The 21,519-nt window shown below is 44.2% G+C and overlaps 1 protein-coding gene across 1 annotated transcript in view; it reads right to left on the bottom strand.

The window, feature by feature from the left end:
• The window catches only part of IQCA1 (IQ motif containing with AAA domain 1), a 95,371-nt gene that overhangs the window by 53,708 nt on the left and 20,144 nt on the right, over positions 1 to 21,519 (bottom strand). Inside the window, exon 6 of the mRNA XM_053362799.1 lies at positions 15,620 to 15,825. Coding sequence (XP_053218774.1) covers positions 15,620 to 15,825 — 206 coding nt within the window. The remainder of the gene's footprint in view (positions 1 to 15,619; positions 15,826 to 21,519) is intronic.

Genomic DNA, 21,519 nt, shown 5'->3' with positions numbered 1-21,519 from the left:
AGAGGTAAGATGCCAGGGATCAGAACTTCGGCTGCAATATGTGCTGATACTGAGATTTCCCCAAATGCAGGAAACTCGACTGCATAATTTCACTGAGCTATGGACTATGGGCATTTGATGGAGAAGCTGCCATGGGTGCTTGCTTGCAGTGGCCTCCAAGGATAGTGTGATGGGATGATGAGCTGCTTGTGCGTAAAATCCTAATCCCTCAGAGTTTGGCTAAGTCCCCAAACCTCTGTCTGTGATGGAGCTCCTTTAACATGACTCCATCAATCGCTCGTTGAATCGGACAGTGGGCGTTTACGGAACTTCTTCCAGCATAAAAGCTCCTTAACGGAAACGCGTCTTCTGGACTCTCGGCGTGACAGTTTCCGCCGAGGAGTGGGTGTCCCTACAGGAGGTCCTGAAATCTCCCCGCTGCTCCCGCTTGAAGTGTCTCTGAGCCCTCCCTCCGACTCACTTTCCCTTGGAACTCCACTTCTCCCCCTGCTGGTCCCCTCCTCCGCTGAATGGTCTCTCTCACCCTCCATGAGCCCTTTCACCTCCTTAGTCTCAGATGGCAGTTCCCTGACATCCACCTCCCCTCCAGGGCCCCCTTCACCCCCTTCCCTCCCCTCCTCTGCGGGAGGCGAGGGAGCAAAACCCCTGAAGGAACCTCCCTCATCTTCCGAAGTTTCGAACACTTCCCTCCACCTTTTGCTGTCTCCGGTTTCCAAGTACTCCTCCTCATCGGAGTCTGTTCCTCCTTCCAACTCCGATTCCCTGAATCCCTCCAGTTCCTCCTCATCGTCGGTGGTGCCAAAGTACTCCCTCCGAAACCTCGCTACTGGCTGAGGTTTCCTGGGGAACCTTTGGTGGAACGTTTCGATCAAGATCTCGTCACGGACCTCCTCTGCCTTCACCCAGGTGTTTTCCGACTCCGGTTCCCCTTCCCACGCGACCAAATACTCCACCTGATTACCCTTCCACCTGGAGTCGATGATTTCCGCCACATGGTTGCGGCTTTCCCTTTCTTCTATGGCTGGCCCCCGTGTGGATACCCCTTCACCTTCCCCCCTGTATGGTGACAGTAATGACCTGTGGAATACTGGGTGCAGTTTCATGTGGTTCGGTAACCGGAGTCTGAACGCCACTGGGTTGACCTGTTGGATGACCTCAAATGGTCCCAATCTTTTGGGTCTCAATTTCTTGCAACCCCCCTTGAACGGCAACCCTTGGGTTGATAGCCAGACCCGACTCCCCACCCTAATTGTTTCACCTTCCCTTCTGCTCTTGTCTGCCTGCCTCTTATATTCTTCCTTGGCCCTTTCTAAGTTGAGTTGGAGTTGACGATGGATCGCTTCCATTTCTTCTACAAAAAGTTCCGCGGCCGGAACACTCCATCTTTCCCCTCCTTCCCCTGGAAACGCCCTGGGGTGGCACCCATAATTAGCCAAAAAGGGGCTCATCCCGGTGGACACGTTCTCAGCATTATTGTAAGCAAATTCCGCTAGTGCCAACTTTTCGACCCAATCGTTCTCTCTGTCATTGACATAACACCTCAGGTATTGTTGGAGAATACCGTTTGCTCTCTCCGCCTGCCCATTGGTCTCAGGGTGCCTGGCAGTCGAAAAGTTGACCTCTACGTGCAATAAGCTCATAAGTTTCCTCCAGAATCTGGACGTGAACTGTTTCCCTCTGTCGGAAACCACCCTCAAGGGGGCGCCATGCAGTCTGAAAATATGTTCTACAAACAATTTCGCTGTTTCTTCCGCCGTGACTGCATGTGAGCAAGCTACAAAGTGACCCATCTTAGTTAACAGGTCTACTACGACTAGTATGGCCGTTTTCCCCTGGGATTTGGGCAGATCAGTCATAAAATCTATCGACACCGCCTCCCACGGTCGTTCTGGTGTGGGTAACGGTTCTAATAACCCCGCTGGTGCCCGCCTTTCTCCTTTGGCTCTCTGGCATTGGTCACACCTTCTCACATACTCCCGTACATCCTCCCTCACCTTGGGCCACCAAAACTCCCTGGTCACCAACCACATGGTCTTGTGTTGCCCAAAATGCCCCGCTGTGGGATTGTCGTGCAGCTGTTTGAGTACTCTCCCCCTCAATTCCCCTTCGGGTATATATAGCGCCCCTCTGTAATACAATGCCCCGTTTCTTTCTTCAAAACCCCCGGGGTCTTCTCCCTCTCTCCTTAGACCTCTGAGCTTGTCCTGGGCGTACTCATCATTTACCGTTCCCTCTACCAGTTCTCTTTGCCCCACCCAGGCCGCACCACACACCCAGTGGTCCTCTGGGATAATATGTCTCTCTTCCGGCGCTCCCTCCCCCTCCAAATATTCAGGTTTGCGAGAGAGAGCGTCCGCTCTGATGTTTTCTGGACCTGGAACATAGCAAATTTCAAAATGGAATTTGGAGAACTCCTGGGCCCATCTCACTTGTCGTTGGTTGAGCACCCGTGCCGTTCTCCAATACTCCAAATTCTTGTGGTCCGTACACACTTGCACCTTATGTTGTGCGCCAATTAGTAAGTGTCTCCATCTCCGGAACGCTTCGTGAATGGCGAGTAGTTCTCGGTCATATACCGTGTAGTTCCTCTCGGATTTGTTCAGCTTACGCGAAAAGAAGGCACACGGTCTCCATTCCGACTTATTGCTCCCTGGCTGAAGCAGCACCGCCCCCACCGCCCGGTCTGAGGCATCAGTTTCCACTCTCATGGGTTTTTGTAAATCCACATGCAGGAGCTGTTCTTCCGAAGCGAATGCCCTTTTCAATTCCTCAAAAGCATGCTCCGCCTCCGCCGTCCAAACGAATTTCTTCTTGCTGCTTAGACAGTCCGTGATGGGAGCCGTTAAGTGGGCAAAGTTCTTGATGAATTTACGGTAAAAGTTCCCAAACCCTAAGAACCTTTGCACATCTTTTTTCGTTTTCGGTGTCTTCCATTCCAGCACCGCCTGGACCTTGCCTGGATCCATGGCTAATCCCTTGTCTGATAAGCGGTACCCCAGGAATTCCACCTCTTTGGTGTGGAACTGACACTTCTCCAATTTCACCCACAACTGGTTTGCTTGCAGCTGGCTCAGCACTTCCCTGACATCCTTTACATGCTGCTCCTCATTCTCTGAATATATCAGCACGTCATCGAGGAAGGCCACGCAATTCTTGTAGAGCAAAGGTCCCAGTACGTGGTTCATGAGCGATTGAAAACAGGCGGAGCCTGATTGTAATCCGAATGGCATAACGAGATATTCAAACGCCCCCAAAGGGGTGAACATGGTGGTTTTCCATTCATCCCCCTTCTTTATTCGTATCAGGTTGTATGCTCCTCTCAGGTCCAGTTTCGTGAATATCTTTCCCTTCCTCACCCTGGTCAAAATGTCATCAATCCTGGGCATGGGGAAAGTCACTGGTTCTGACACGGCATTTAGGGCCCGGTAGTCCACGACCAATCTCGGTTTATCCGTGTTTTTTTTGTCCACAAAAAACACTGGGCTCCCCCCCACCGCTCTGGATTCTCTGATGAAGCCCCTCTTCAGGTTTTTATCAATAAACTCCCTTAACTCCTGCATTTCCCTGTCTGACATGGCGTACAGCTTGCCCACGGGGAGCTGGGCCCCAGGGACCAGATTAATTTGGCAGTCAAAGTCTCTGTGCGGTGGTAATTTATCTGCTTCCCTTTCACTGAAGACCTTGCTCAGGTCAGCGTATTGTTTGGGCACCTTCCCTTTGTCCGCCACTTCCGTCCCTGCTAGAGAGGCTTTTGCCCCTTCTGGCACCTTTCCCTCTCTGCAGTGTTCCAGACAATGTGCTGACCCAAAGGAGACCACTCTCTGATGCCAGCCCACTAGCGGGTCATGCAACGCTAGCCAGCTCATTCCCAAAATGACTGGAGCCCCTCCCAGGGTGGCTACATTGAACGCTATCCTCTCAGTGTGCCTGGCCACCCTCATAACCATTGGGACGGTTTGTAGGCTGACTTCTCCTCCCAGCAGCTCCCTCCCATCGATCGTGGTGACCTGCAGGGGGTTGCTTAAAGGGAGTGTCTGTATCTGGTGTTCAGCTGCAAACTCCTTGCTCATAAAATTACAGGAGCTGCCTGAGTCCAGCAGCGCCTTAGTCTTTAGTGGGTATCCGTTTGCCAGCTCTAGCAACACCTCTATTACTAGGGCTGGTCTTGGAGGTTCCGGAGTGGGCACTTTTACTGCTCCTTGGCCTGTCTGCAGTGCCCTGACAGAGGCAGACAGGCGTTGGCTTTTACTGGCTCCTGGACTTCCTCCTCCTTCCCCCCAACAGCTCCCGCCATCCCTTGCCATTCCTTTCTTTGCGGGCAGACTCTGGCAAAGTGACCTGGCTGCTGGCAGAGATAACATTTCTTGGCGCTCTTTCCCTCCTTCTTCCTCCCTTCACTGGGATTTGAAACTGCGCGCGCACGCGCTGTTCCAACTTCCATCGGCTCTCCTGGCGGGAAACTTGGTTCTGGAATCTCTGGAATGCGGAAATCCCTCCAACGCTCTCCTTTCCCCTCCCGCTTCTCCAAGGCTCTTGCCTCCTGGCGTGCTCCAATGGTCAGCGCTGATTTGGTCAGCTGGTCCATAGACTCCGCCCTGGGCGCCCGGGAAAGTTCATCTTTCACCGCCGAAGAAAGCCCCTCTTCAAAGAGCATTTGAATGGGTTCCGCCGATAGGTCCCACCCCAATCTATGTATCAACATTGTAAACTCAGTCCAGTACTCACGAACCGATCGGCTCCCCTGTTTGCACGCCATCAATTGTCTGCGCACCAGCCCCTGTTCAATCTCGCTGGAAAACATCAAATCCATGGCGCGAAAAAACTTCCTCGCGTCCTTCAGCATGTCACTATTCCCTGCCATCAGGGGTCTGACCCAATCTCTCGCCCCTCCTTCGAGATGGCCAATCACAAACGCCACTCTCGATGCCTCGTCGGGAAAGTCATTAAACTGCAGTTCAAGAGCATACTGCATCTCTGTCCTAAAGGCTTGGTAGTTCCTGGGGTCCCCCCCAAACTTCTGCACCATTCCTGGCATCTTTCTTGCTAGTGTAGCGCCTTTTGCCTTTTCTGCATCCTGCGCCCTCCTTTCTTCTAGCCTCGCCGTTTGCATTGCTAGCTGGAGTTCCAACACTCTGTACCTTTCTTCCAGGCTTGGACCCTCTCCAGCTCCTGCTGCTCCTCCGGCTCCGGCTGGGTTACTCATGATGCCTCTCTGCACAAGCTGCTTTCAGGGACTGTCCGATTGCTGTGATGGGATGATGAGCTGCTTGTGCGTAAAATCCTAATCCCTCAGAGTTTGGCTAAGTCCCCAAACCTCTGTCTGTGATGGAGCTCCTTTAACATGACTCCATCAATCGCTCGTTGAATCGGACAGTGGGCGTTTACGGAACTTCTTCCAGCATAAAAGCTCCTTAACGGAAACGCGTCTTCTGGACTCTCGGCGTGACAGTTTCCGCCGAGGAGTGGGTGTCCCTACAGGAGGTCCTGAAATCTCCCCGCTGCTCCCGCTTGAAGTGTCTCTGAGCCCTCCCTCCGACTCACTTTCCCTTGGAACTCCACTTCTCCCCCTGCTGGTCCCCTCCTCCGCTGAATGGTCTCTCTCACCCTCCATGAGCCCTTTCACCTCCTTAGTCTCAGATGGCAGTTCCCTGACAGATAGGGTCAGAAATAGGGTCATAAATGTTTCTGTCATGAATCACACCTCCGACTACCTCACACAAATAATGGACAAACTATGAGCCTAAGCACTGAAAAAAACAATCAAAACTGGCTATGTTAGATCCTTCCTTTTTTACAAGAACACAACATTGTGATGAAATGAAAAGAACTGTGCAATTTTGGATTTCTTTGCTTTTCAGTCACTAACACATAACCTTCACTCAGCCCACTGAAAAATTATTTTTGTGCCATCAAGTCCAGCCTATATTTTAATGCAGGTCATAAGCAAATGTACCAGAATTCGAAGTTTGGCTTAATATGATATGTGAACTAAACTAACTTAAACAATAATTCAATTCTAATGGCATGCTATAAGAATTCCCCCACCCACAAATTCCCAGCACAGCAAATACAGTTTATTTAGAAAATATGGATGAAACCAAGAATTTATTTACCTCACAGCCAGTAACAATAAGCTATTTTGCTATGTTGATTCTCTTGAAGGCTGCTGCGTACTTCTGTTCTAAATGGTTTCCTTTCTGACGTTTTTGAAGAATCATTTATGCCTCTAGATTGTCTATGCTTACAAGTGACTGTAATTTATGCCTGGATTAAATCTTTTATAATCAATATTTTGAATTGTGCAAGGCATTTTTTAGCCTCATGTCAGTGTTGTGCTAATGACATTACTGTTACGCTTGAGAAGGCACTTTGATTAAGGAGGGTTACAAGTGCATTTTCTACTAAAGAAATCGGAGAAGGCAATTTACCATTAAAAAAAAATTAGATGACTGTTGTTGCTATCCTTAATTTTTAGCACACACTAGACATTATTATATCAGAACATTACACTGCATGTTAAGAGAACTATTAAGTTTCATTCATGATAATAATGATTTTACTCGAACAAGAATGGAATAAATAGCATATATACAAAAGCGGTTACAATGGTTTCACACTATCTTGTTTCTGGGGCCTGCTCTAAATAAACCATTATGCGTAGGAGAAAAGAGAAACTAGACTATCAGTTTAGTTATACAGAAATGTAATCTTTAATTTATTTATTTTTCAGGGATGCTGGACAGTGAAGATCAAATACCTTCCAGATTCCTAATACAAAGCATAAGCTGATACAAATTGGCCAGAACCTTGGCGTGCTTTCTGTGACTTCTGAAGTGTGAAAGATGATGAAGAGAAATAAACCAGATGTCTTCAATTAGAAGCTAGCCCTAGTCTAATGCGGAGAGCCCATTTATCAGTGCTGCTAATTGAAAAACTCTGTTAGCTTTGCAGTCCAAAAAACACATTACAGTGCCTTGGGATGCCAATCTCATTAGCTCCCACTTTTCATATTTGCAAAAGAGAAACCGACAGCTTTGTGTTTTTATCCATGTAGTTACCATGTCTGTTTCCTCAAATAGCAAGCTCAACTGCCTGATTAGGAGTCAAAGCAGGGATCCCTGAAATAAGGTAAGGTTTCTGTATACTTGGTTGACTCCCTAGGTATGCAGAAGCATGTGGTCTGCCAGCTATGACCATTCATGGGCAGAGATCGTTTAGTCTGGTAACCTTCAGATTGGGATATTGCCCTTTAGGTTGATTGTACTGAGTGCAGAATTCTGAAGATGGGCTTCTGGTTGGAAAAGTTCTACATCAGTACACTACATTGGTGCTGAAAGCTCTGCATACCCAGTGCATTACTGAACTAAGTTCCATGTCGTACTGTCAGTAAATCAGGGGTGCCAACTTGAATAAAATATGGGGGGCAGGTAAGCCCCACCCTGCATAATCAATCACATGACGGGGCTCTCCCATACCATTTAAATACCATCGACTGGGGGTGGGGACTGGCCTCCTCAATATTTTATTGGGAGGGTGAAGAGACCTTGGCCCCTAGGAACTGGCTCTTATGCAGTACACAGAGCCAAAATAGCTTAGGACCAGGTTGCCTTATCACCTTGTCCCTTATACAGTCATACCTTGGTTCTTGAACGGAATCTGTTCCGGAAGTCCATTTGATTTCCGAAAACGTTTGAAAACCAAGGCGTGGTTTACAATTGGCTGCGGGAGTTTCCTGCACTCAATCGGAAGCCGTGTAAACTGTGCCAGATGTTTGGTTTCCAAAAAATGTTCACAAACTGAAACATTTACTTATGTGTTTGCGGTGTTTGGGAGCCAAAATATTCAAGTCGCAAGCCGTTCAACTTCCGAGGTACGACTGTACACTCAAGATCATCCAAAGCACCTCTCCTGATTGTCCCATGGACAAGAAAAGACATTTAGCATAGTGGTGCCATTACTCTGAAACGCAATTCCTACTGTAATCAGACATGCACATACAGATGTTGTTTGCTGATGATGCAGCCTTGACAGCGCACTCCAAGGTAGCTATACACAGACTCATCAGCTGTTTTACCCAAGCCTGCAGGGAGTTTGGACTTACCATCAGCCTGACAAAGGCCTGTATCCTGGGTCAGGACGCCACCAACACTCCACACATCAGCGTTGGTGATCACATGTTTGAGGGGATAGATGATTCTGTCTACCTGGGCTGCACCATAACCAGCAACCTCTTCATCATTGCTGAGTTGCACAAGTGTACTGGCAAGGCAGCTACGGAAACAGCTTGCCTCTCCAAATAATGTGACATAAATATCCAATATCAAGATGAAGGTCTACCAGGCTTGTGTGTTGAGCACGCTGCTTAATGGAAGTGAGCCATGGGCAACGCCTTCCACATCATGAAGATTTGGGACATCACATTTCAAGACAGCTTCAAACACAGATGAGCACTCCCAAGCCAACATTCCCAACATGTTTGCACTCCTGTCCCAGTGACATCTAGCTGGCTTGGTCATGTCCATTGAACAGAAGATGGCAGGATCCACAAGGACACGCTCTATACAGATCTGGCTTCAGGCACCAGGCCCCCTGGCAGACCAACGCTGCATTACAAAGATGCTTGCAAATGTGACTTGAAGGCTGGTAATTTGTTCTACAGAGGTTCTGTGAGCTTCCAAGATATATGGAATGTTGAAGTGTCAGTTGAAAAAGGGACAAAACTGGAAACTGGGAGAGAGAATTAGCCAGATCAGGGATCTAGGGTTGCAGGGCTCTGTGCTTCAAAGTAAAAACAACACATTTTCCCACAAAATACAGGGATGTGTCAGGAGATAGGAATGAAAACAGCACATCTTTTTCCAACTTTACAGAAGCCCCTACCCTACCATATAGCCCTCTTGATCTCTGCCCATCACGGCTGGGAAAGTCCACTGCAAGGTCGACTAGATGGATCTACTGCCTTGTAAGTCCCTCTTGAAGAGGTCCTCGCTGGATCCAAAGGTTTAGAGAACACCCATCTAGCCTTTAATATTCCCTTCCTGGGGCACACACACATTCTGTGCATTCAGCATTGAATGTGTGAAAAGGATTTCAGTTGCTGCTGTTCCAAGTTGGCTAGAATTATGGCAACCCCAGTTCATCTCTGGATATGTACTGTTTCACTTCAGCACTGAATAAAGAAAATGCAAAATTAGTGATTGTAATACTTGCTTAGAAGTCTTCTTTAGGGATCTGCAGGTTAAACCAACAGCACAGGTCTCCAGGATAGATCTACTTTTTACAGGAACTTCCCCAAAACAAGAGACACAACCTTAGCTAAGCATTGACAACATGGAAAAGCACCACCTATCAGCTGAAGTTGTGGTTGTATAATCAATGTTATAAAAACAGAGAAAGAAAAAAAAGAAGAGATGAAAACTATAATCAATGCCTTCCCCCCCACACAAATCAAACAAAAGAAAACAAACCCTAGACCGAAGTTGTGGCAATTAACACTATTCAAGGGCAATTTACAAGTTGTTCATCACTTAAACCTCCACCCACACTCATCAGGAAGCAATAAAATGGGCAACTTGAAGTGTTTAATAAAAGGCAAAGCAGCAATTAAAGGCCTTAATACTACTTTGACTGCCCCAACTAGACAAGCTGGTGCTGCAACCCCAGCTCACACAAGAAATGAGTTCTGAAAAACCACAGGAGTCAACACAGAAAACAGCAGAATTCAATGGGCTGATATTGTCTGGATGCACTATAGCAAGTGAGTAAATGAAGGATGTCAACTCCAGATAAAAGCACATGTGGAAGCCTCAGGTGACCTGGCAGCCCTGGATTTCTCCAGGGATGGACATTTACCCTATTTCAGGTCTATGTCAGTTTTACTTGAGTTTGTTCATAAGACAGTGATGTCCTGTTTGCACATCCAAAAATATTTGGATTTTTAAAAAATGCTTAGAAAAATTCATATTTAAATACCTACATATAAATTATGTACTCCATCACAAAATACATACAGTGGTACCTTGGTTTATGAACTTAATCCGTTCTGGAAGTCCGTTCTTAAACCAAAGCGTACCTAAACCAAGGCATGCTTTCCCATAGCAGCAGGGGACTCAGTTTACAAATGGAACACACTCAACAGGAAGCAAAACATGTTCTGCTTCCAAGGCAAAGTTCACAAACCAAAACACCTACTTCCAGGTTTGCAGCGTTCTTAATCCAAGTTGCTCATAAACTAAGCTGTTATTAAACCAAGGTACCACTGTATTTAACTACACATTTAATCTTAATGTATGTATTTCTATGCATGCTTTTATGCAGTTTGGTACATTTTTTTGAGCTGAGAACTACGTCACAAAATTCAGAGAAGTGAAAAATCCAAATGATAACAGTATTATAATCTGCATATTAGTCCAGGAGGTGAAAATATGGTTTGCTTAAAAATTGACATGTGATCATTTTCAAACACTTAATAGAATGGCAAAATCAAGAAACTATTTACAACTGTTGTGGTGACACAACTCAGCATTTCAAATTTTGTAAACGTTAGTGCAATAGGAAAAATATTGTATCTGGAGGCTTGACTCTGGAGTTCAACAGGCTATATCACTGCAAAATAACTTTTTCTATTTGTTTAATCAAGTACAGAAAATGTAAGCAACAGGGGCTTCTGGCTGATCCTCTCCTAAGCCACCAAGCTGCCTCCATTACTGTCGGCAACCCCATATATTTATGTCTAGACTAAAGTAGGCAACTTTTGCCATTGCACAGAAGCTACATCAGTGTCTCTGGCCTCCTGTAAATCCCACAGCACTCAATAAAACAGATTGACTACATATGGGCTTAACTACCCTCTTTTTGGAAATAAACATGATTCACACTAATGGTATGAAAAGGGTTATATAATTAAACTAACAACAATTGAATATATCTTTCAGGTTTCAAATTGAGTAAAATTTTCCTGCAAAGCAATTCTTAGAATGTTTCCCTCTTCAATGTGTTCCTTCTTTACAGTGCTCTCCTAACCTTCAGTCTGTTCCTTCTGCTCCCCCTAAAATACTTCTCTTCTGTTCAGTGGACCAACACGCTTAGCCATTTGTTTTGACTGCTTATCTATTAATCAAGAAATGCATTATCTAGCCAGGCATTTATTCTTTTCCTATAATGATTAATAATACAATCATTTTCAAACTTTCCACATTCAGAGAACACTTTCCACGCAAATTGTCTGCTAAGAAATTGCCCATGAAGAATATTCTAGACTGATTACTGGTCAATATGTGGCACAACTAACAGTGCCAACTCCAGATTTTGGGATGTCCACATGAAAGTGGGTCTCCTTCAAATATGCCTTCATGTGTCATCAAATACGAAGGACATTGCTTCTCACCCAGTAGGGTGGGGCAAGCTAGATGCCTGGTGCTCTTTTTGGCTTGAGCTGTTTGCGAAATGTAAGACTGCTCAATGTCACTGTAGGGGCCTCTGGGGCGATTGATATTTCCTAGTGGTACCCAGCCACACCAGTGCAGCTGTACCCATCTGAAATGTATGGACTGCAAGGAGACCAAGCAGGATATATCTGAGGAGGGACAAAATGAAAACTAACAAAATGAATTTCAATTGGGACAAATGTAAGGTTCCACACTTAGGCAGGAAGAACCAGCTGCACAAATATAAGATGGGGGACACCTGGATTTCCAGTAGTACATGTGAAAAGGATCTTGGAGTCTTAGTAGATCACAGGCTTAAGGTGAGTCAACAGTGTGATGCAGCAGCAAAAGCTAATGGTATTCTAGGCTGTATGAAGAAAAGTCTAGTGTCTAAATCAAGGGAAGTAATAGTACCACTCTATTCTGCCTTGGTCAGACCACACCTGGAATACTATGTCCAGTTCTGGGCGACACAATTTAAGGAGGATATTGACAAGCTGGAACACATGCAGAGGAAGGCAACCAAGAAGATCAAGGATATGGAAATCAAGCCTTATGAGGAATGGTTGAGGGAGTTGGATGTGTTTATTCTGAATAATAATAATAATAATAATAATAATAATAATAATAATAATAATTTTTATTTATACCCCGCCCTCCCCAGCCAAGGCCAGGCTCAGAGCAGCTTACAAGCAATAATAAAAACAAATTGAATGATTACAACTTAAAAACAAAATTAAAATACAACATTAAAATATGGAAACATTAAAATATTAAAATGTAGCCTCATTGCAGGAGAAGAAGGAAAGGAAAAAAGAAAGAGAGGGAGGGAGGGAATCAAATTGGCTCCAAGCCAAAGGCCAGGCAGAACAACTCTGTCTTACAGGCCCTGCGGAAAGAAATCAGATCCTGCAGGGCCCTGGTCTCATGAGGCAGAGCGTTCCACCAGGCCGGAGCCAGTGTTGAAAAGGCCCTGGCTCTGGTTGAAGCCAATCTAACTTCCTTAGGGCCTGGGACCACTAGGGTGTTGCTATTTATGGACCTTGAGGCTCTCCGTGGGGCATACCGGGAGAGGCGGTCCCATAGGTACGAGGGTCCTAGGCCGTGAAGGGCTTGAAAGGTCAAAAGCAGCACCTTGAACCTGACCCTGTACTCCGCCGGGAGCCAGTGCAGTTTGAAAAGCACTGGGTGAATATGCTCCCGTGGCAGAGACCCTGTGAGGAGCCTCGCTGCAGCATTCTGCACCCGCTGGAGTTTCTGGGACAGCTTCAAGGGCAGCCCCGCGTAGAGCGATTTACAGTAGTCAAGCCTGGAGGTGACCGTCGCATGGATCACTGTGGCCAGGTCGGGGCGGGAAAGGTAAGAGGATATTGAGAGGAGGTATGACAGTCATTTTCAAATATCTGAACAGCAATCTTGTTTTCTCCTGCTCTGGAGGCCAGGACCCAAACCAATGGCTTCAAATTACAAGAAAGGAGATTCCGACGAAACATCAAGAAGAACTTTCTAACAGTAAGAGCTGTTCAGCAGTGGAACAGGCTCCCACAAGAGGTTGTGGACTCTCCTTCCTTGGAGGTTTTTAAGCAGAGGTTGGGTGGCCTTCTGTCGTGGGTGCCTTGGTTGAGAGTCCTGCATTTCTGGGAGCTGGACTAGATGACCCTCAGAATCCCTTCCAACTCTACAGTTCTACAGTCTTTTCCTTTGTTTCTCAGTCAAGTGGGGGGTCACTCTCAGTCTGGAGGTTTGGCAAGTGCTTCAATATTATGACTGCTGATACCAGGCCCACTGGGCTTCATAGCCACGCCACATGAACTAAGAATGCTCCCTAGAACAGGGGTTTCTCAAGCACTGCCTAGTTTTCCTCTTCACTTATCTGCCTCTACCTCCAAGCTATGCCATAGCTCTGGGTTGGACCAATTCCTGAACCAAGAATTCCTTCTTTGGTGGGTAAAGGTGCCAAGATATCATGGAGGGGAGGGGAGGGGAAAGAAGTGAAAGTTTTCCCTTCTCTGAAAGAGCCAGAGGAGGTATTGAGGGAAATTAGAAAGTGAGATAAAAGGAGAGGGAAGAGGAGGAGAAGGAGAAAAGGGAGAGAAAACGTGGCAAGTAATGACAAGGAGGATTAGAAATTAAGATGGTAATAGAGGAAAGCTCTTACAGAGGGAAGAAGTGAATGCACAACAGCCAGAGAGGAGATGAAAGAAACTGGTCATTGCAGGGTGGAATGAAGAATAAGGCACAATGAAGTATGAAAGGATAAGGGGGGAAATTATAGGGGAAGGGTAAAAATACTTTGAGAGGGATGTGGGATTGGGAAGGGGAAAATACAAAAGAAAAAGCTCAAAGCTACATGCTTTAAAAAATATCTTATTACCACTACAAGAAAAAAGACAGTAAACTTGATTTAATTGCACAAGTGTGAAGCTATAGTAGGAAGAAGGGCTTATTTCCTAGACAAAACGAATACTTGGTAAAAGAAAACATTACTAAACTCTCTGAACTATGGATTGATTGAATCAGATAATATCAAGCACTTATACAATTTATCTTTGCACACAAGAATGTACAAGTATGGTGAAAAGAAATACAGAATTCACATCAGCACACAAGCACTATTATTTTATCTTTTATTATGGAAAACATTCTTTTGTCTCCATCCTCCACTTCCTCTCCCCATCTGACTCCTGCTTTCCACAAACCTCTGAAAGCTTGTTGACATTGCACTTGGCCCGCCATCCATTTAAACCTAGTCTGAAAGGGCATTTCTTTCTTCTCCATCTAAAAAATTAATCTACATTTGTCAGAATAATGCATAGTATGTACATGAAAGCTACTATTACTTAGATCTTCTGTTATTAGGTCAGGAATGCCAATTTAGAGTTCCCCAGGGCACTTCAGAAACACATAAATCCTCCATGAAATTCAGACTAATGTGTTCTAGCCAGAGGCCACAGGATGGGTTAAGGCCTTGATTGTGAATCTGGCTGAGTCGCTCTCCAAAAGGCCCAGTGTTTACTTGATTAATGCTTTGATTCTCCTTCAGATATATCTAAATCCTGACATTCTACAGAACTTTGGGTTGCTTTAACTACAATGGGAGCATCTTAATGCTTAACTGTTCAGAACCGGTGAAGACTGACCTATTTTGAAGAATTAATCATAGTAACTTCTGCAGCTGAGATTCAGACTGCAGTTCAGAATCCCTAACACGGTGTTGCATTCAGCACAAAAAGCAGGGGGGCGGGGACAAACTTTCTTTTAGCCAATGTGGGTGGAGAGGCAAAAGACCGGTGGAGTGAAAGTGGGTGGAGACTATATCTTTGTACAGTAAGTATTGTTATACAGTCGTACCTTGGTTCTCGAACAGAATCCGTTCCGGAAGTCCGTTCGACATTCGAAAACGATCAAAAACCAAGGCGTGGCTTCCGATTGGCTGCAGGAGCTTCCTGCACTCAACCAGAAGCCGCGTAAGTCGTGTCAGACATTCAACTTCCAAAAATAGTTCGCAAACAGGAACAGTCATTTCCGGGTTTGCGGTGTTCGGGAGCCAAAACGTTCGAAAACTAGGCGTTTGAAAACCAAGGTAGGACTGTATTTATATTGATTTATACCCCATATTTTTCCCTGAGAGGACTCGAGGCAGCTTACAGATGAAAACAAGAACTGCTACAAATATAGAAAAACCAATCATTAAAGTACAATTAAATCTGTTTAAACATACCAACAATTACAATACAAACAAGCACAGCACCAACCATTTAATCAAAAGCAGCCAGTTCCCTAAAGCCTGTTGGAACAAGGCGGCCTTCACCTGCTAGAGGATGGACAGCAAGGAGGGACCCAGTGTAGTAGTACTAGAAACCTGTAAACAAGCAAGTGGGGGGGGGGCTAGGAAACGATGATTGCACCAAATCCCCCTTTATGCAGGGAAGCAGGGAGTGTAGATCCACATGTGCAAAAGCAAAAAAGCAATCTGCTGCTGTAGATTTCTGAACCAGAGTTCCTACAACGTGAGCAACTCTAGGCTCATGAAGTAACGATGACGCAAAGAAATGAGATGGCCTAATAACCTACAAGTGAATAACAAGTGTTTCTCCAAAACTGTTAAATGCACAAAAGCAGTTCCAATGGGATTAGATAAAATGACAAGTGTAGTTGTTGTGGTAATATATATAAATCTGCTAGTTCCTCACCGGCATTCAATGAACCACTGGCGGATCTGGTCCTGGAGGCTCTCTTTGATGTCAGGACCTTCAATTTCTTTCACACGCTCTTTGATGCTTACTAGAGCTTTCTGGAAGTCTAATTCATGTTTCTCCTGAAGTTCACATCTTATATTATCCACCTTCTGGGCACGCAGTATTGAAATGCTAGGTTTTTGGAAATGAGGAGGTGGAATCTAAAAAAGAAGCAGGAATAAACATCAAAATCAGTCCCATGTTGTATTCCTGGTTTTGTTAACTGTGTTATTTTGGTACAGTGGTACCTCCGTTTACAAACAGCCCTGTTTACGAATGATTCAGGTTACGAACTTCTGCAAAACCGGAAGTTTACCTCGGTCTACGAATGTTACCTCGGTCTAAGAACGGAAGCCGAATGGTGGAAGGGCACCAGTGGCAGGAGGCCTCATTAGGGAAAGCAAGCCTTGGTTTAAGAACTGTTCCAGTTAAGAATGGACTTCCGGAATGGATTAAGTTCGTAAACCAAGGTACCACTGTACTAATATCAGAGGCAATTATTTCAAGTTCTTTCACAATCAAATGTTATTTCCCAGTTTGTCTTAATAAGTTCACTTATGTGTATTGTTTTGGATAATAGCCCATTTCCTTCATTCTACTTCTCCTTTCATCTTTAGCATCTGGATTAGGATGAGTTCATAGCCTACATCACTCACTCATGTGACACTGGCAAGTGCTAGATAAGAAATGCCTGAATGCGTGAACCACATTGATATCAGTTATATGGCACGGCTCAGTGGTAAATCAAGCCATGTTCTTTGCTGAGTGGTGGAAGGAAGGCATGCTTTGCGGGTTCTACCACAGCGGAAAGTGCGCCTGTGACTTTTGAGAGCTGCCACTGCTGAGCTAGATGGATCAATGGCTAACTCAGCTCAAGAGAGTTGCAGATGATCAGCTGCAGAGAGTGGATAAGCTGCCACACAGCATTTCCTTTCTCAATACTATGCTATGAGTGGGACCATCTATCACATTTTTTACTTTAAACAGATATTGTTTCTCATAGCCTATGATAGCACCGTAAGCACTTGAAGTCATCAGATTGCTATGGAAGATTGTCTGATTAGTGTGCAGAATAAGAATATGATCGTCACATTTTCATTCCATAAATGGATGCAGCGTTTCTCGTGAGTAAAGGGTACTTCAACCAATTATCACCATAAAAGACACGGTTCCCCATCCTTGAACCACTCCTACCGATATTTTTACTATCAGTTTCACCGAGATGTTTGGAACTACAACTGGTTGATACAGCACTGACTGAAAGGAGTCCAGTATCAAGTTTCCAAATTAAAACAGTAGTAAACTGCCTGTACTATACATCTAAGGATGCATAGTAAATGCTGCTGGATCAATTTATTCCCAGTCTTAATTTTCTCAACATCAGGAAAGACCTGCTTCTTTAAAAATAAAACAGACAAAATCCCTAAATGTACACAGTGGATTACTATGAATGTTTCATTGTCAATTAGCAATACTGTAGAAAAATGCTTTAAGTGTTGGGTCATGGGACGCTTCATAAAGGCGGGTAAGAAGACTGCTGTTTAACAAATGCAATGTTTATCCGTGTCAGAAGGGTGCCTAGGATTTTTAAATTGAATTTCCCAATGTTTGCACTTCCCATTGGTTCTGTTTAATTAGTGAAGTATTGTTTCTAATTTGTTCACTTAAATTTTATGAGCACTGTTTAGTCAGTTGCTTCCTGGCATTTTCTTGCAGCTGGTAAGAGACTGTGAGAAAATCCACTTCCCCTGAGGGGGGAGAACTGTGGTAAAATGGATAAAATAAAAATTAAGAGAGTAAAATGCTTTAATAAAAAAATACTATAGATGTTTCCCATTATTTTAATAGCTTCATCTAAGAAAAAGTAAAGCAGCATAGGGAGCAAAAGCTCAGCCTTCTTGCTGCTTTTATTACAACATTTCAAGAAAAGATGTTCATTTTTACCTACTACTGTGACTGTAGATGTTTTGGAAAAATTAATAGTTGAATCCTGTGCTCAACTTCACACTAGCCAGAGTTCTGCACTGGTTCCATGTAGCCTCTGCTGACCTATCTGGACTTCCTGGGGGAGGAGCAGCCTTAGTCTGAGTATTAAACTCGCTCAGATTTCACTCCCAGCCACCATACCAACTAAAATTACATTCCCAAAAGAGGTGAGGTAAAGCATCAACACCCTTCCACTCAGTGCCCAAGAATCAACTTCTGCACTGTCCCTACCACAGCAGAGCACAGGATTTCAACGAAATCTGCTGCACTCAAATCTAAATCCCATAACAGATGATAGGGAGGATGGCCTCATGTCATACACACAAGTGGGAACTTTGGTGACAGGAACTATAGTTGAAAAGGCACTTGGGACAAAAAACTCTAAATAATCTGGCATCACAATAACTTCAGAGCACTGTCACCATCTCTTCCTAGCTGCTTCCCCCTCCAAGGGCAGTTTTTGCCTTAGGGAAGGAAGATGGATGACTAGTTTAGGGACCACAGCAGAACGGTGCTATGTTTTGCTCCTCCTGAATCCACTGCCAGTCATTCAAAGGGGGGGGGGCTTGCATATTCAGTTGCCACTGCTTGGAATAATTGTCCCATGCCTAGTCCATCTAGCCCAACATGCTCCCAAAGTTGACAGCAATGCCTGAAGCTAATAATCTTCTGCTGTTGCTTTCTAGTACTGTGTTCAGTTGTCCATTTGCTCAATTTGGAGCAATGCTATGGGAGCTATTTAAAACCAATTTAAATTTGCAGTATCCAGAATAATTGGAAGTCATCAATAAATGCAGCCATTTCTCTGCTAAGGAGATCCCATCTCTCCATTATTCTTGCTGCTTCCTATTCTTTGACAGGTTAGCAATCCATGAGACTATCCTCAAATTACTGGTATATACTGTTAATTTGTTCAGGAACCTTTCAGTTTGTTACAAGTTTTTTAAAAGTCTAAATATGTCTACTGGATCCACGTGGTTGCTGATACTCTCAAAGGACTTAAATTTGAGGCAGGATTTTCCTTTGCAAAAGTGATGCTGATCCTTACTCAGAAAGAAATGTTTTATTGTATGTTTGATAAATTTAATAATGTTTACTACCAATTTCCCTAGGACAATAAACTAACTGCCCTGTCATTGTCCGTATCTGCCTCTTGATATTTTAAAAAACATTTACGTTACATTGGCTATTTTAAAATCCTCTAAAACATAAGTCAATTTAACAAGTTGCTTGCTTTTGTTAGACAACCAGTAGTTTCACCTTTGATTCCTATTGGAACTCTGGGATGGGTGCTCTCTGGGCCTAGTGACATCGATTTTAATTCACTGGTAAGTCCAATAACTTCTCTTATCACTTTTTCACTCAGTTCCCTAGTCTCCATGCATTTGTAATATGCTCCTCAATTTCTGCTCCACTTCTATTAGTTTTGCCAGAATTGTGCTCCTTTCCATTCTCCTGACTTACACAAGAATTCACTTTTCTGAAGAAAAAATTGTTGCCTTATATAGTTCCTTAGACATAGTTTATGAAGCGCCCTGGCATTCTTTTGAACTTGTTGGTACCTTCCCTAAATTGAAGCATGAATTTTGAGCTTCTATTGCCACGGTTCTAAACAAGGTTCTTGGAGATACCTGTTCCTATTGACACCTCCCTGCCTTTGAATGTCAGAATTTAAGGCTTAGATTTTAAAAGTACCGTATTTTTCACTCTATAAGACGCACCAGACCATAAGACGCACCTAGTTTTTGGAGGAGGAAAACAAGAAAAAACATATTCTGAATCTCAGAAGCCAGAACAACAAGAGGGATCGCTGCGCAGCGAAAGCAGCAATCCCTCTTGCTGTTCTGGCTTCTGGGATAGCTGTGCAGCCTGCATTTGCTCCATAAGACGCGCACACATTTCCCCTTACTTTTTAGGAGGGAAAAAGTGAGTCTTATAGAGCAAAAAATACAGTATCTTACAAATTTTTATTTTTTTTACTACTGATCAGTGTGGCTCCCGTTCAACAGAGTAAGAAGACTGTGGCTGAGGCATCAAATGGAAGTGTGGAGGCCAAACTAGAAGTGAGCACAGTATGTGAGGCAGCAGAATGTGTTTCCCTCTTACATGACATGGAAGCTTAAGTAGGCACCTTAACTTAGCCTTTTCCCATGTATTTTGATGCATGAGTGAATTTGTAAGTACCACGTGAAATGAAATTGGCTTTTTGAAATCCTAGAACTGAATTCTTCATCTTCTTCTTAATAACCTGCTTTCATTGTGCCATTTTCAATTGTGCCCCAAGCTTCAGAATGCCTACTAAAATCTGTGCGTAAGCTGTTGTGGGTATTCAAACCAAAGCAAACACTTGATCCTTTTACACTCTACCCATTATGTAGATTTCCTAAACCTGGGAGGTATTGCACCTATGCTTTTCCTTTAGAATTGCCTCATATTGTTATGTTCAAGCTTTTTCCTGGTTGTGCAAATTTCAAATTTGTTAACTCACCCTATCAGCAGTTACTCATTTAAAAATAAATTTATACGTATTAGATGCAGGCTGCATATTTAGTAGTATGTGATGGTCATATCAGCAGTAGAATAATACATCTTAATGAAGGTTTCCTATGTGAATAGAAACCATTATGTTTACAAGCTTCCTACAGTTAATGACCCAAAACAGGATAACGAAATTCACATATTTAGCTGGGTCCTCTGTCAGCAATAATATGCCTATTAATAATTGATGTTTCTGTAAAAATAGGCTGCAATAGGCACTTCTTGTGTTTGTCAAATGATAGGACTATATGGCCCATTAACTTAAAATGCTTATCTAATGTTTGATGAGCTTTGTCTTAAACTGTTGTTTAAATTGATAAGGCAAAAGTGGACATTAGTCCATGAAACAAACCATTCCAGCCCATCAGTCACAAAGTGTGCTTTGTTCTCGAAAAAACTCCTTATTTTCAGTTTTAAAAATGGGAATTCGTTGAATTTCATGCATGATGATCACAGTTTCGATTCACCTGAAAAATAAACTCTGGTGTTGGCCCTAGGAATCTGCAGGTTGGCTGATAATTAACTCAGAGCAACAGTTCTGAATGTAGGATGCTCAATAATGCAATAAAGAAATATTTTACCAATGTAACATGACAATAAGAGTTCTTGCTAAATTCACTAATGTTGCAATGAAATAGCTGCTTTCTTGATAGCAGTTCTAGGTGTGCTCGGGTTATGCTGTTAAACCTCTTTTACTAATGTAATCCCCTCATTCAAGGGAGATTACTAAAATAGTGCATGCCACACGCAGGCCTGCCACACGCAGGAGCGTACCTAGAGGTTGGGCAGCTTGGCTCCTGCCAAAGGCGCAGGCCCAGGGAGGCACAAAAACTGCCCCTCTCCACTCTGGTTCGGAGCCTGCCTGCCTGCCTGTGCACTCCCTGGGCCACTCCGCTGCTCTGGGTGCCTTGGCAGAGGAATGCAAGGGACAAGGCAGGTGCTGAAACAGCTCTTGGCCAAGGGCACATGGGAGCCTAGCTATGCCTCTGGCCACATGGGTATCCCAATGAGGAAATGCACACAATTCCAAAGGTGTTACCCCTTTGATAGATAGGGCTCCTTTTTTTTGCATGGTGGCAGCCTCTTGTTCACTTTTGAAAAATGCATAATTTAGAACTAGTGGAATGTCTTTTACCAATTTTGTATCTTTTAAGCTGCTTTCACTATATCACTAGTACAAAACCATATTTCTTGTATGCCTAGCGATTGCTTATCTCCTGAAAAGTAAAAAGGTGCCCTTTCCCACTTCCTCCCTCTCAAAAACTGCCTTGTCTCCATGGGAGTTTTAAAAATCTAATTTCACACACACCCAACCCCAATTCCCGCAAAGT

The sequence above is a fragment of the Podarcis raffonei genome, chromosome 1 (assembly GCF_027172205.1).
Source record: "Podarcis raffonei isolate rPodRaf1 chromosome 1, rPodRaf1.pri, whole genome shotgun sequence".
Classification (NCBI taxonomy): Eukaryota; Metazoa; Chordata; class Lepidosauria; order Squamata; family Lacertidae; genus Podarcis; species Podarcis raffonei.
Note: the sequence above shows the minus strand (reverse complement) of the source record. Positions and strands in the feature narration are given on the sequence as shown.